General features: G+C 35.2%; 1 protein-coding gene and 1 pseudogene across 3 annotated transcripts; both read left to right on the plus strand.

Moving 5' to 3' along the window:
• The first annotated feature begins 146 nt into the window (after nucleotides 1-146).
• LOC133781962 (putative E3 ubiquitin-protein ligase LIN-1) lies at nucleotides 147-7,938 on the plus strand (annotated as a pseudogene).
• Nucleotides 7,939-9,261: 1,323 nt separating this feature from the next.
• On the plus strand, nucleotides 9,262-15,815 carry LOC133812827 (probable cadmium/zinc-transporting ATPase HMA1, chloroplastic). 3 transcript variants are annotated; one of them, XM_062246647.1, is made up of 13 exons: nucleotides 9,263-9,914; nucleotides 10,321-10,471; nucleotides 10,553-10,737; nucleotides 11,491-11,637; nucleotides 12,029-12,224; nucleotides 12,714-12,826; nucleotides 12,904-13,145; nucleotides 13,560-13,665; nucleotides 14,114-14,287; nucleotides 14,545-14,773; nucleotides 14,905-15,092; nucleotides 15,180-15,266; nucleotides 15,522-15,815. In XM_062246647.1, exons 1-13 carry the CDS (start codon nucleotides 9,411-9,413, stop codon nucleotides 15,690-15,692), a joined length of 2,493 nt encoding a protein of 830 aa, XP_062102631.1. In that variant the 5' UTR covers nucleotides 9,263-9,410; the 3' UTR covers nucleotides 15,693-15,815. The 3 variants fall into 3 exon arrangements, with proteins under 3 accessions (XP_062102633.1, XP_062102631.1, XP_062102632.1); XM_062246648.1 differs by having other exon boundaries at nucleotides 14,123-14,287; XM_062246649.1 differs by lacking the exon at nucleotides 12,714-12,826 and having other exon boundaries at nucleotides 9,262-9,914; nucleotides 12,992-13,145.

Genomic DNA, 15,815 nt, shown 5'->3' on the forward strand with positions numbered 1-15,815 from the left:
ACAGTAAGTAATTCTCTCACTATGTTATCTTTTTATTTTTTTCATATCATCTTCTCACCAAACAAACAGAATGATATGATATGTTATGTTATGATATGATATACTGATACTAAAACATACAAACTTGTTTGAATAGTCCTTTGAAGATGGCTGGAAACTATAACAAGGTTTCAATGGACCAAACAGACATTGTTAGATTAGTGAGTACAACAGTTGATGGCTTCATTAGAGACCGGTTGATCAACAAAGAAGAGAGAATTCAGCACAAGGAAGAGTGTGCTGAGAGATTGGCAGCCGAGGATGGAAGCTCCGGGGAAGAGAGAGAGGTTAGGTACTCAGATCAAGCAGTGTTGGCCAATTTGGACTGGGGCATTGAGGCCTTGGAAGAAGCCATAGCTACTTCCAACATGGAAACCAAGCTCGCACGTTTGGACTATGCTGAGAAGATGTTACACGTGTGTGCTATGTTGGATTCAAACCAGAAAACTGCTGGTGTCCCAAACTTCTACCTCTCTGCCTGGGCTCATCTCAATCTAGCTTACTTGTGGAAACTGAGGAACAATGTTTCCAACTCAGTTCTTCATGTTCTTGAGATGTTCATGGTTGATCCTTTCTTTTCGCGCATTGATTTCGCTCCCCAGCTCTGGAAAGACTTGTTTCTTCCACACATGGGGTCGATTTTCGGTTGGTATTCTGAGGAGAGACATAGGCTTGTCATGGAAGTTATCCCTGATTCTTCTGATATGTCTTTCACTATTGATTTGGAACAATTCTTTAATGAGTCTTTGATAGTTTCCATGAGGCCTGATCAAGTGGAGAAATTGCAAAAGCTCGAACAGGTTTTTGGAGAATCATTGGATGAGAGTACACGCCTTTATGCCAAGTACTTTAAGGATTGTATGAACTCTGATTCGATTGCCTCGACCAAGAAAGTGATTCCAATGTTTCCTATTGCTGAGCCACCAATGACTCCTTTGCATGAGGTGAGCCGTTCCATTCCTGATTTCGTAAAATTCGGTCCTATCTTGCCTAGGAGTGCTGGCTTTGCTCCATTCCTTAAATCAAAAGATGGTATAAGAAACTCAATAAGGTTAGTTTCTGAGCTGTGTTGAAGTTAGATAATGTTTCATGTGGTTTCTAACATATGTGGAATTGGATAGGGGTCCTATAAGGGTGAATGAAATGTACTCCAAAGTCTCACAGAATTTGGAGGAGTCTCCTAGATGGGCTCCACAGGTATGTGTGAAAACTGTTTCATTGGCATTTTTGTTGTCATATACTTTAGAGTAACTTTGTAGTGTTTGATGTTAGATTAAAATAAATATAGACATATGAACAATCCTATATACATGTATATATAGGCGGAATTAATATATAGAATGAACATATACAAAAAGATAATCGAATATTGTATACCTCCAGCCATTGTAATTGATAACCTTAGAACGAGTACACGGACTTCCAAGCTCTCACTAACTCTTTTAGATGGAGTTACTAAAAGTCAGAATAAGCAGTGAGTTTGGGGACCGGTACTCTATATTTAGAGTGAGACCTACCATCAGAGTCTCTGCCACAAATTGAGATATTTTCTCAATCAGTTGGGATATGAAAAATTAGGTAACAACAAAATCAGGTAACAAACAATGTTGACCATTAATTAGAATATTTTGTCAATAAATTAAATATTGACTTTAATATATTAAATCAATTAGTTGTAACAAATTGATTTTATATACCAAATCTAAATAAATATTCTAACATTTGATTGTTGTTGGTGATTATGCCAGGAAGGATTGCCTGAAGAAAATGAAGATGAGTATGATTATGAACAAGATGATGTTAATGCTGATTCTAATGACAAAACCAGAAAGTTTGATTCTGCTAGCAGCACCAACAACAACAACATAGTTACATACAACAAAGAAAATGGACAAAAAATACAGCCATCTAAGATGAAAACTCCACTATATTCACCATCAGTTTTCTCTCCTATTCGTTCCCCTAAAACTTCTTCACCAAACATATCATCTCCAAAACCAGATGTGAAGTGTGAACCGCCTTCTCTGTTGCGTCTCAGGTCCAATCGTATGACAGATTCCGCCATTGCCACATCTTTGCCTGTGTCTCCACCAATGAGTAATGATTATAGCATTAGCTCAGAATCTGATGCCGAAGTAAGACTATGAACAGTATTTTCTCCACTTCTTTTTAGCTAATAATGACTAAATCTTCCTTTGACTAATTTCTTTGCAATTCAGGAGGTTCTTCCACAAGGTTCCAGCCAAAACTGTAGTCAAAAGCAAAGTTTTGAAAATCTTAACATTCATTTGCTCAAGAATAGGTATTTGTTTGCTTTTGTTTTGAGCTATTATGAATTTGTTTGCACTTAACCATAAAATGCTGATCACACAGCCATTCTTGAATTCTACAGTTCATTTAGTGATGACAATGAAGCAAAGCAGAGCTGTTCTTCACTTCCATTATCTGAGAAGTTGACTCCAACATCTAGACCACCAAAGGATTTTGTGTGCCCCATCACTGGTCAGATCTTTTGTGACCCAGTTACCCTCGAAACAGGTCAAACATATGAGAGCAAAGCAATTCAAGAATGGCTGAAAAGAGGAAACACCACATGTCCCATTACAAGACAACCTCTAGCTGCAAGTACATTGCCCAAAACCAACTATGTTTTAAAGAGACTGATCAATTCTTGGAAAGAACAACTCCCTGATCTTCCTCAGGAAGTTCAGTACTCTTCTAGAGAAACCTCATTAGCCTCTACTCCACGTGAAACATTTGATTATCCTTCTCATAAGAGCATTGATGAGTTTATCAACCATAGAAACAGAAGATTTACTATTGCAGCCATGGCTGCTTCGCCAACAAGTGTGATATCTCAAGCTGAAGTTGAAAAGATTATTAATGGTTTAAAACCTTATGTTTTGTGTCTATGCACTTCTGAAAACTTGCCAGAGTGTGAATCAGCAGTGTCAGCAATATCTAGATTATGGAAAGAGTCAAAGGGTGATCCTGGGGTTCATTCTTCTTTATCTGAACCAACCGTTGTAAATGGTTTTGTAGAAATACTCTCGGCTTCTCTCAATAGAGAAGTTTTAAGGACATCAATTTACATTCTTTCTGAGTTGATATCTGCTGATGAAAACGTTGGGGAGATTCTTACAAGTGTAGATTCTGATCTTTATTGCTTGGCTGCTCTATTGAAGAATGGATTGGCTGAGGCTGCACTTCTGATATACCAGCTTAGGCCAAATTTTGCTCAACTTTCAGCTCATGATCTTGTACCTTCCCTTGTTCAAATAACCATTAGCAAAATTGAGGAGTTGGATGATCTTCAATTTATCATGGATCCCAAGGTTGCTGCTATAGCCATTCTTGAGCAGATTTTGGTTGGTGGAGATGAAAACAACAGATCCATCAATGCATTAAGTGTTATTTCTGCAAATGGGATTCCTGCCTTAGTCAAATATTTGAATAGGGTAGAAGGAAGAAGGTCTGTTGTTTCAGTACTTTTGTGTTGTATGCAAGCTGAAAAAAGTTGCAAGAATTTGATAGCAAGTAGAATTGAATTGTCTCCTGTTATGGAGTTATTTCATGCTGGGAATGATTCTGTCAGAGGCATATGTGTAAGATTTCTCTCAGAGCTTGTTCAATTGAATAGGTACAGACTATAAACACTTCATATCTAGCTACAGCTGAATTTTGCCTGATAATTTTGGACATGCGGTTGTTCTTATTTACTTATGTGCTTATCCAATTTTGTCTTTCTGCAGGAGAACATTCTCAAATCAAATACTACAAACAATTAAAGATATAGGAGCATTTAGTTCCATGCATACATTTCTTGTTTACCTTCAAATGGCTCCTATGGAGCATCAACCCGCCATCGCTAGTCTTCTGCTTCAGCTTGATCTTCTGGTTTGTTTGTGCTGTTACTTCATAAAATCCATAATGTCAATTAAGCTTTTGAGTAAAACTAACCACAAGTTCTTCTGATTCTCACTTTTCTAGGTTGAACCACGGAAGATGAGCATTTATAGGGAAGAAGCTATAGAAGCATTGATTGAAGCACTTAGAAGAAAAGAGTTTTCTAATTCTCAAATTATGGCTATAGATGCCTTGACATCTATTATTGGGCGCATTACCTCATCTGGTGATTCATATATTGAAGCTTGGTTGCTCCAAATTGCTGGGTTTGATCAACCTTACAATGCTTTAAAGAAAAATGACACTGATTTCATGGAAAAAATGGTATGCAATTACTTCACTACTGATTCTTTTGAGCGATCATACTAACCCCACTTAGCTATGTGTTAGTACTAATCTTAAATTCTTATATAGGAAGAAGAGAAAGCTATAAGTTGTTGGGAGAAGAGGGTTGCTTTTGTGCTTTGCAACCATGAGAAGGGTTCTATTTTTAAAGCATTAGAGGAATGTCTAAGGAGTAGTTCCTTAGAAATGGCTAAGGCATGTCTTGTCATAGCCACATGGCTCACATACATGCTCTCTTCAATTCCTGAAACTGGTGTGAAAATCGCTGCTCGAAAGTCTTTGCTCGATGAATTCATAAATGTTCTCCAATCATCTAAGAACATGGAGGAGAAGATTTTGGCAACACTAGCTTTGAAAACTTTCATTAGTGATCCAGGTAAGTCAATACTTGGAGCAGAGAAACTTTTTAAACTTGTCTACATTACATTTCGATAGAGGTTGAACTTCAAGTTTCGAATTTTCAGATGCAGCTAGAGCACTTGGAGTGTATGCTAAGTCCATCTACAAGACATTGAGAAAGCTTAAGAGGAATTCTGTGGTGGTGACTGATATAATGAAAACATTGATGAACCTGCCATCTGTGGATGCAGTAAGTATCATAGACCAATTGAAAAAAGGGAATATACTCGTTTGTTTGGTACCCTATGTTTTTGCAAAGTATCATTTTGGTACCCTCTGTTTTTAATAATACTCATATGGTACCCTGTATTTTAAAATCGTACATATTTGGTACCCTAAACTCAGATTTGATAGATAAAATTTTGTCCATATAATCAAACTGTCATCAGTTATATGTAATTATGTAATTAAATTTAAATTTGTAACTTACATAATTGACCGCAGTTTGATTAAATTGATAAAATTTTATCTATCAAATCTGATATTAGGGTACCAAATATGTACGATTTTAAAATACAGGGTACTATATGAGCATTATTGAAAACAGAAGGTACCAAAATGATATTTTGCAAAAACATAGGGTACCAAATGAGTATATTCCCTTGAAAAAACATATTAAAGTGAAAGAAGTTAGTACATATAGTTGCTAACTACTCTGTATTTTAGACAGAGTTGTGGAGTTGTACTGAGCTAGTAGAATTAGACTCTTGTACGAACGGAGAGGTCTTGTCCTTGATTCATCTAAAAGGTCGGGTTTTAAGCAGCCATTCTGATGGAACTATAAAGGTAAGAACTTAACCAAAACTCTCTTTTATGGCAAATTCACACCACAAACATCAGTGTCTAATCTATTCTTCTAGGTGTGGGATGCTGGGAAGGGGGTACTGAGGCTGATTCAAGAGGTTCGCGAGCACACAAAGGCGGTCACATGCCTCCATGCTTCATCTTCTGGAGATAAACTATACAGTGGTTCATTGGACAAAACAATTCGGGTGAACCAATCTTACTAAGCTTGTTGTTTCAAACACGAATAATACCAAAACATTGTGTGAATATTTTGGCTATGTTTAATAGGTATGGACAGTCAAACCAGAAGAAATCCACTGCATTCAAGTTCATGATGTGAAAGAAGCAGTACATGACTTGACAGCCAATGCTAAATTAGCCTGCTTTATTTCCCAAGGGAGTGGAGTCAAGGCAAGTGAAATAGTCAAGCAAATTTGAACACTTACAACATTCAAATAAATCTAAACCAGAAAAGACTATTCTAAATTTTATGTGGTAACAGGTTTATGATTGGTCTGGGACACCAAAGCATATAAACTTCAACAAGTATGTGAAGTGTCTTGCAATGACAGGGAATAGATTATACTGTGGTTGTTCTGGTTACAGCATCCAGGTAAATATTTGCACATAACTGTATGTGTTAACACAATCTTATTATGTTACTAATTGAATTATCATTACTTTTTTTGTTCTGCTGTGGAAATCAGGAGGTGGATTTATGTACTTATACATCAAACACATTCTATTCCGGTACAAGAAAATTGTTGGGGAAACAAACCATATATTCCCTCCAAATTCATGATGGAGTTCTCTTTGCTGGTGGTTCATCAGTCGATGGAACAGCAGGAAAGGTATATAAATGAATATAACTCATTTGTTTTTGCTCAAACTAGAGTTTAGGAAATATAAGTATTTGTCACACTGTGTTTTAAGGAAATATAAGGTTGTTACCTTGTGTTTCCAATAATAATCATTGGACACTCTCGTAATTTGAAATTGTACATACTTTGGTACTCTAGACTCAAATTTTCATAAATAATAAGTACCATATATGGGGAAAGGAGTATCATTTTTGCCCCAACTGGTATCAGCGTTTTGATTTTCGGTACCTGGAGAAATTATAATTCAATTTTTTTTATATGACGGAGTAGTTATAACAATCGTCCTACCAGATTTCAAGAAATTCATAATAATTTATAGTGACGAAATCAAGATGCAAAGAGTTGCATGAATGTCTATTTCTTTTTATAAGCTTGTAAAATAGTCTCACCCTAATTTCGGCATCATAAATTATTAATATTTTCTTTTAAATTTGTGGTATGTCTGCTATAAGTACACTGTCATATAAAAAAAAAAGTTATAATTTCTCCAGGTACCGAAAATAGAAACGACGCTACCAGTAGGGGCAAAAATAATGTCTCTACTAAGAAACTCTCTCTATATATATTATACATATTTTCAAATTATAGGTACCCGATGACTATTATCGATAATATAGCGTAGCAAAGTATGTAAGACTTCAAATTAGAAGGTAATGGATAACCATTATCGAGAACATAGACTGCTAACATTGTATTTTATTAAAAACACATGATATAGTATATTTTGAAAGATCATTCACAACTACTAGTGAAAGTTTAATGACAATATTAATATGCAAACTAAATTCTTCTTTCTTTTTTTTTCTCTAAAGATATTCTTACTCTCATCAAAGGCAATAGTGGGATCATTCCCAAGTGGGTTGGACATCCAACGCATAGCCATAAACAATGATTTTGTATTCACAGCCTCTAAATGTGGCAACATTGATGTTTGGCTAAAAGAGAGACACACAAGAGTTGCTTCCATTAAAATGAGTTGTGGAGGACACACCAAGTTTACTTCCTTGACATCAGATATGGCTGGAGAAATGCTATATTCAGCCTCCTCTGATGGCAAAATTCAGGTTCAACAATTGTATAACATTTTATTATTAGGGAATTTACTCATTTTGTATCCTATATTTTTGCAAAGTATTATTTTGGTACCTTCTGTTTTCAATAATGCCCATATGGTACCCTGTATTTTAAAATTATACATATTTGATACCCTAGACTCAGATTTGATAGATAAAATTTTGTCAATGTGATCAAATTGTCATCAGTTATATGTAATTAAGTAATTAAATTTAAATTTGGAACTTACATAATTGACAGCAGTTTGATTAAATTGGTAAAATTTTATTTATTAAATTTGAGTTTAGGGTACCAAATATGTACGATTTTAAAATACAAGATACCATATGAGCATTATTGAAAACAGAGGGTACCAAAATGATACTTTTCAAAAACTCAGGGTACCAAATGGTTACCTACCCTTTATATTATTATGAATATTTTACTTCTTTATTTAAGATTTCTCTCTAATTCTTATTCATTTTTCTTTTTGGAATTATCTTATTTGCAGGTTTGGGATTTGGTCTAGGGGTGTTTTCCTGCAAACATTGGCCAAAATCCACTTTCTTCTCTAACTAGTTCAGTTATATGTATTTAAAAAGAGAAAGGGCAAAACTGTAGGATCGTTTTCTATTTTTGGCACTTGGAGAAATTATAATCCAATTTTTTTATGACTGCATACATGATAGTTAGTTATAGTAGAAATTATGAATAATTTATAGTACCGAAATCAGAGTTTAAACAGTCTCTACGCATATAAAAAAAATCATGCACGCGTGCAAGTGACTATTTGAACTCTGATTTCGGCAGCGTTAATTATTTGGAATCTCTCGAAAATTGGCGGGATGCTTATTATAACTACCATGTATACTATCATATAAAAAATATTTGAATTGTAATTTCTCCAAGTATCGAAAATAAAAAATGTCCTTAATGTAATGGCAAAAGTGATGCCATATCTAAGAAAATTCATGTATTTATATGCACACATTAATTTTAGATGAAATATACATACATGTATATATATTTTGAAAAAACCAATATTTCATTGATAAGAATCTTGAAATGGAGAGAGACAATATGTGATTCTGCATCCTATAGTCAACACGATCAATAATTTGAGTTTGGTATGCTATCTGAAATATTTATGTCGTTTTTCATTATTATTGTCGTTTTTAATTTTCAGTGTCTTTTTCTTTATTGTCGTTTTATATTATCATTGTCGTTTTCATGTATAGATGTCGTTTTAACTTTTAATTATCGTTTTTGTATTAAACGCTCATTATTGTCGCTTTTTCTTGTAATTGTCGTTTGTAATTATTGTAAATGTTGTTTTTTCCCTTTTTTGTCGTTATTCTTTGCCAATTACGGTGGTTTTTACCTCATTATAAATAATTTCCAAATTTCAGATTATTTTCTCTATTATATCATGTCGTTCCCTCTCTTTCGGCTACTCTTTGTTGTCGTTTTTCTCCACCAATAAAAAATATTTTCTTCAAAAATTCACGTCGTTGGACTCCCCATTGTCGTTTGACGTCTCCACATCGGTCCTTTTCATGCTGCTTTCTGAGGACAAACACTCAACTCAGTTTCACGATTTTGTCCAGACTGACCAATAATTAACTACATAACACGTGTCACTATCTTACTTTTCCTAATGGACAGACTGGAGTCCAACAACAAATCAAAATACGCCACGTATCTACATCTAACTCTCTCTCTTCGAACAAAATTACATTTTAGCCCCTGAGAATGAGGACATCGTGTGGAACGCATGTCACCACAAATTGGTAAAATAGCAAAATAAAATAAATAATTAAATTATTATTTAATAAATTAATTAATTAAAAGACGAGGAGAAAAACAACCAGTAGTAATTCCAATTTTCCTCCATAGCTAACGATTCTTCGAGCTCAGTTGTTCAAGCTTATGGATTTCTAGTCTCAGCTAATCGAAGAAGATGAATTCAATTTGAATCCCTGGAAACCCTAGCACAACACTATGGAAACTCTTCAGTACTCGATCGGCGTTGGCAAGTACAACAACTCCCTCCTTCTGAGTCGCAAAGGGAGAAACCGAGTCAACTCGCCCAAACCCATCGTCTTTCGCCAAGCACTGTATTTTTCCTCTATACGATTCAAGAACTTTCCTTCTTCTTCGCTCAATTTCTCCAATCTTCGTTGCTCCGTCGTTGCCGCGGATCACGGCCATCACCATCACCACGAGGAAGATCATAATCATGACCGTCACCATCACCATCACCACCATTGCGGAGATTGTGGCGGCGGTAGTTCTGATCTGGCGGCAGCTCAGAAAGCTGTTCTTAGATTCGCCAAGGCTGTGAAATGGACCGACCTGGCTAATTTCTTGAGGGAGCACTTGTATATGTGTTGCGGTTCCACGGCTTTGCTTCTTGCAGCTGCTGTGTGTCCTCACTTGCTTCCAAAGACGGTTGCGAAGCCTTTACAGAATGCTTTCATTCTCGTTGCTTTTCCTCTCGTTGGGGTAAAATTTGAATTTTGAGTAAAATTATTTATAGTTGAACTTATAACATGCTTGTATTGGCATTATTTTGTTGACCGTTGACACAATTTTTTAGTTGGTCTTGCATAATTATATAACTTGTAACGTTTATATCAACTGGGATTTTCATTTGACTGTTGTCTTTACAGAATCCACTGCAATGTTGTTATAAATTGAAATTTAATCGGTGGCAATATGCTATACCATCTGGGGTTTTCTCACAGCAGAATGCCAATGATTTTGAGATAACCTGTCTTTGTAGAAACAGTTGTATTTTTAAGTGAAAAACACTATGTATGTTTATATATGAGTTTGATTGTTTTCCTAGTTCGTAAGAATATAAGATTATAGTAGCAATTAGTTACGATATACTCAACTTTGGATGTAGGTCTCTGCAGCTCTTGATGCTCTTATTGACATTAGTGGTGGGAAAGTTAACATCCATGTATTAATGGCTCTAGCGGCATTTGCTTCAGTATTTATGGGGAATGCCTTAGAAGGAGGGTTACTTCTTGCCATGTTTAATTTGGCTCATATAGGTAAGCCATGCACAATCACGTTTAAGAATAGCTTATTGTTTTGGAAAAAAAATTGATTATATAACACTGGGATGACTGCAGCTGAAGAGTACTTCACCAGCCGTTCAATGATTGATGTTAAAGAGTTGAAGGAAAATCATCCCGAATCTGCTCTTGTGCTGGATATGAATGAAGATAGACTTCCTAACACAACCGATTTGGCATACAAAAGGGTTCCTGTACATAATATAGAAGTGGGATCCTATGTTTTGGTTGGAGCTGGTGAGGTATGTGATGCTAATTTTATTCATGTCAGTTTTGTTTGTTGGAATAGTAAGCTAGAATGTTCAAATTCTGAGGTGAAAGGAGTATAATATAGAATTGATTGTTGCTTTCGTAGGATTTATATTCTCTGAACCTAGTGAAAGTCTAGCTGTTGATCAATTAACTTTAAATGCATCTTATGTTCTGAAACTTTTCATATTAATGTGAGTTCTTGACTAGCATTACTATGTCTCTTAACACTAAAAAATCTATCCATGTGCCTGGACTATCATATGGATGCCTTTTTGCTACTTGAATGATGGTCTGAAAACAATTTCAAGACTGAAAATGTTGCCAATGTGATGGACTATCAAATGAATGGGTTTATCTATCTTTAAGAATTATGGTGTGAAAACATTAATCCTCTGTTGTAATAGATGTCGAGTGGTTACTCATCAATATTGTGATTTTTGGATGATGTTATTGAAAAAGAAAGAAAAATACACAAACACTCATACGTATATAAATATATATATATATACATATTTGTAGCTTTCTGAATTCATTTAGCGAGGTTCTAGCTCTGTCTGTGTTCTTTTCATTTCACTTAATTTAATCATTTCTCTTAGTTTGCCATTGTAAGTTACAAAGCGTTTTTTTTAAGTCATTATGTTAATTAGTAGATACAGAGATCTTATATGGAAATTAAGTTTATGAACACTAATAACTGATACTTGGAATGAAAGCATCTTAATTGAAGCTGTTATTGTGATTAGTCTGTGCCTGTAGACTGTGAAGTTTTTCAAGGCAATGCAACCATTACTATCGAACACTTGACGGGTGAAGTCAAACCTTTAGAGATTAAAGCTGGAGACAGGATTCCTGGTGGAGCAAGAAATTTGGATGGTAGGATAATTGTGAAGGTATGTTTATGGATTTTCTCATAGATATATAACACAATGAAGGGAGAATTGGTGTCAATATTTATGTGTGTTTTCCTCTGATAATTGGATTTGCAAATCATAGCTTAAACCGATTGTTTTCCATTATACAATGTCCTATTCTATAATCTTTAGTTGCACGTTACAAGAAATTTACTGATTTGCCAATACCTCATGAAAATGGATGGAAGCATGATGTTTGATAGGAATATAGGAGGATTTGGCAATTTTATTAAATTTATAAAGATTATGGTGCCAGTAGTCTGTTTGTTTATGATGAAGGTGCTTGGGTGCTGAAAGAAATGAGATGGTGATATTTTTCATAAATATCCTTTTGTTGTTTTTTAATTTGTTAAAATCGTTTCTGATTCAGGCTACAAAAACGTGGAAAGAGTCAACACTCAGCAAGATAGTACAATTGACTGAAGAAGCACGCTTGAATAAACCAAAGCTTCAAAGGTGGCTTGACCAATTTGGTGAGCAATACAGCAAGGTTGTCGTAGTCTTGTCTGTAGCTATTGCTCTCATTGGTCCATTTCTCTTCAAGTGGCCATTCTTTGGAACATCAGGTAGTATTTAGTTTATACAGTGCCCTCATTAACTCTAATACTATCTATTACATTCTCTTGACGTACCCCATTATGGGATTTAAAATTTTATGAAACACCTACTCTTACCTTAAAATGGTCCTTTTTTATTTGTTGGTTTCAATCAGAGCTCAGCTTTAACTTTTTTTTTAAAAAAAAATTGTAACATCTCTAATTTTCAGTACTTTCAAAAAATTGCTTCTTGTTGTTCATATATAATATATATTACATGCATATATATACTGTAAAGAAATGTTGAGTTGGTCTTCCAACTAGAAGGTGTCAAGATAAAAAATATTCAAATACTTGATCTGTTACATGTATATTCTTTCTTTTTCTTGTTTTTTAATGGTTGACTTTCGAGTTAACTTGTGAATTCCTATTCATGCAGCTCTTTTTTTTCCTCCCTAATTTGCACTGTCAGGGAAATTTTCATCTTCTGTTTGATTGATATATGGTTAATCATTTTAGCTTGTAGAGGTTCGGTGTACAGGGCATTGGGCCTCATGGTGGCAGCATCACCATGTGCTTTGGCTGTAGCTCCGTTGGCATATGCTACTGCAATCAGTTCCTGTGCAAAAAAGGTATGTTTTGGCCAGAGTCGAGAATATCTGAATTTCGCTTGATTTTTAAATCACAAGCTTTTTATTCTTTTTCATAGGGAATATTGCTGAAAGGCGGGCATGTACTAGATGCTCTATCTTCTTGTCATACCATTGCATTTGACAAAACCGGGACGTTGACAACAGGGAAACTAGCATTCAAAGCAATTGAACCAATTTATGGACATCAGGCTGGAAACAATAACTCAAATTTGACTACCTGCTGTATCCCGAACTGTGAGAAAGAAGCTCTTGCAGTTGCAGCTGCCATGGAGAAGGGTACCACTCATCCTATCGGAAGGTAGCGTCACTGGACCATAGAATTTACTTTTCACAGTAGCTTTTTGGTCTGTAATCTTTAAATTATTTACTCATATTGGCTGTATCACTACTGCCTTATCATTTAATATCTCGATTTTCTGATCCATGCTCTGTGGGGTTGCATTGGTTGAGAGAAATGAATAAACAAGATCTCCATAATACACGATCTCAACAAGAATCCATAGAGAATCAATTAAAGCATATAACAAGATATCCTACTTTTGATTTCCTCCACAAGAACATGTTGATAGGAAATTGACAAACCCAAGATGAACGGAAATAGAAGTTTAATCGGAGGGCTTTTCTGGCCTTTAATGATTTTATAATAGTCATTAGTATGAATTTCTACACATATTTATATTGTGACGGTGGTTTTCTATCTCGTTTGTTTCAGGGCTGTGGTAGACCATAGTGTTGGGAAAGACCTTCCTTCTGTCTCAGTTGAGAGTTTTGAGTATTTTCCAGGAAGAGGTCTCATCGCTACTCTCAATAGCCTTGAGGTAAGTCCTATTTATGTAATGGAATATGATGCCATCTAGCTGATAAGAAAATAATCTTGCTTTTATTTTTTTTCCCAAATAATTGTATTTAGATTCATGATTGCTGCTTACTTGCTTAGGCATTTGTTATCCACACAAATTCTTGTAGAGATTTTCATCAGCCATGTATATTTTTTGTGTTTTTTTCTTTAAATGGTGACACCTTGTGCCTTTTTTCATTTCTAAACTCATGGTAATGAACACACATCAACCAATATAAGAGTGTAATGGATGGTTGTGCCAAGCATTTCAAAACAAAAAAAATTGATGGTTGTGCCAACACGTATCCATTTCACTCCGCTCTTTTTTATGTTTATTTATATTACTCTTAGTCTTATTATTGTTTCTTTTAAATTCTTTATGCGCTTTTTCTTTATTTATTGATCAAGTGATTTACATTCATTTAAAGTTATTACAGTCAGAAGCTGGAGATTGTAAATTGTTGAAAGCGTCACTTGGCTCTGTTGATTTTATCACCTCACGTTGTAAATCTAAAGGTGATTCAATAAAGATCGAGGATGCTGTTAGTGCATCGTCATATGGAAGTGAATTTGTTCGTGCTGCACTTTCAGTCAATGAAAAGGTGATGTTACAACAACAGTGCTATTTTTGTCTATTTTAAAATCTGCAATACCAATGCTTAAATTTTAGTTCTTATCATTATCCGAAGTTAATACCAAAGAATAGGAAATTACATTAAAGGGAAATCAAAATCATTAAATAATTTACAAAAACCATAGTCAGAAAAAAGTAGTTTCCTTCTAGTAGAAACTTCATTTTTTAATCACATTTCTCTCAAATCGATGGTTCACTAAATTGAAGCTCTTCACGAGTCTTCAGGTCACTCTTATTCACCTTGAAGATAGACCGCGACCTGGTGTTGTAGATGTCATAACAGAACTACAAGACCAAGGAAAGCTTCGTGTGATGATGTTAACTGGTGACCACAAATCAAGTGCATGGAGAGTTGCAAATGCTGTGGGCATCAATGAAGTTTATTGCAGCCTAAAGCCTGAGGACAAGCTCAGTCATATCAAGGAAATTTCAAGAGATACGGCTAAGTCATCTGGTCAGCACTCCACCAGTTCACTAAAATATCTTCACATCCCAATTTAAGTTATAGCTGGTGTCACATATTTCTAAATCCTATCGATGTAAAACCGTGTTGGTAACGCTCAATTCACATATTTTTTATCACAGGGGGTGGTCTAATAATGGTTGGCGAAGGAATTAACGACGCCCCAGCACTTGCTGCTGCCACTATAGGAATCGTCCTTGCCCAGCGTGCTAGTGCAACTGCTATAGCCGTTGCTGATGTGCTATTGCTACGGGACAATATTTCCGGGGTACCATTCTGCATAGCCAAGTCCAGGCAAACAACTTCACTGGTACCTGCTAATCTCTAGACTCTCTCTAGTAATGTATCCTTTGTTATTTGTTTCCGGCAGCGTTACTGACTCCATATTTCCATTCAGGTTAAGCAAAACGTTGCCCTCGCTTTATCTTGTATAGTCATGGCCGCGCTTCCATCAGTTATGGGGTTTCTTCCACTATGGTTAACGGTAAGGATCTTTTGTATTATCTCAAGTCTAATAATCTCAGTGCCAGTTGTGTTTTCTTTGGATTTATATATAAGACAACTTTCAATAATGAGGTTAGGTATTGCAAGAGCACTCCCATAATTGGAACTATATGTACTAGTCGTTTTACCAAAACTAAAACAGATTCTTTTTCCATTTCATTTCAGTCCTTAATCTTCAGAAAATCACTATATTAACTAATAATTTAATGGTTGGTATTATTTGATTACTGTCCAGGTACTTTTACACGAAGGTGGTACTCTACTAGTGTGCCTCAACTCAATAAGAGCTCTAAACGACCCCACATGGTCTTGGAGGCATGATTTTTTGCATTTTCTCCATGAACTCAAATCAAGGCTCAACCTTTTAAAACAACCTAATATCCAAACTGCTGCTCCTCCTCTATGACACTGGGTACTACTTGGTTTTGGTCCTTTTATTTATTCTGTCGTACAATTCTTTTTAATCTATTTATACAAAAAGGAAAAAAAATAAAATAAAAAAGAGCAAAAGATCAAGCTAAATTTCAAA

Source organism: Humulus lupulus, chromosome 1, assembly GCF_963169125.1.
Source record: "Humulus lupulus chromosome 1, drHumLupu1.1, whole genome shotgun sequence".
NCBI classification, from domain to species: domain Eukaryota; kingdom Viridiplantae; phylum Streptophyta; class Magnoliopsida; order Rosales; family Cannabaceae; genus Humulus; species Humulus lupulus.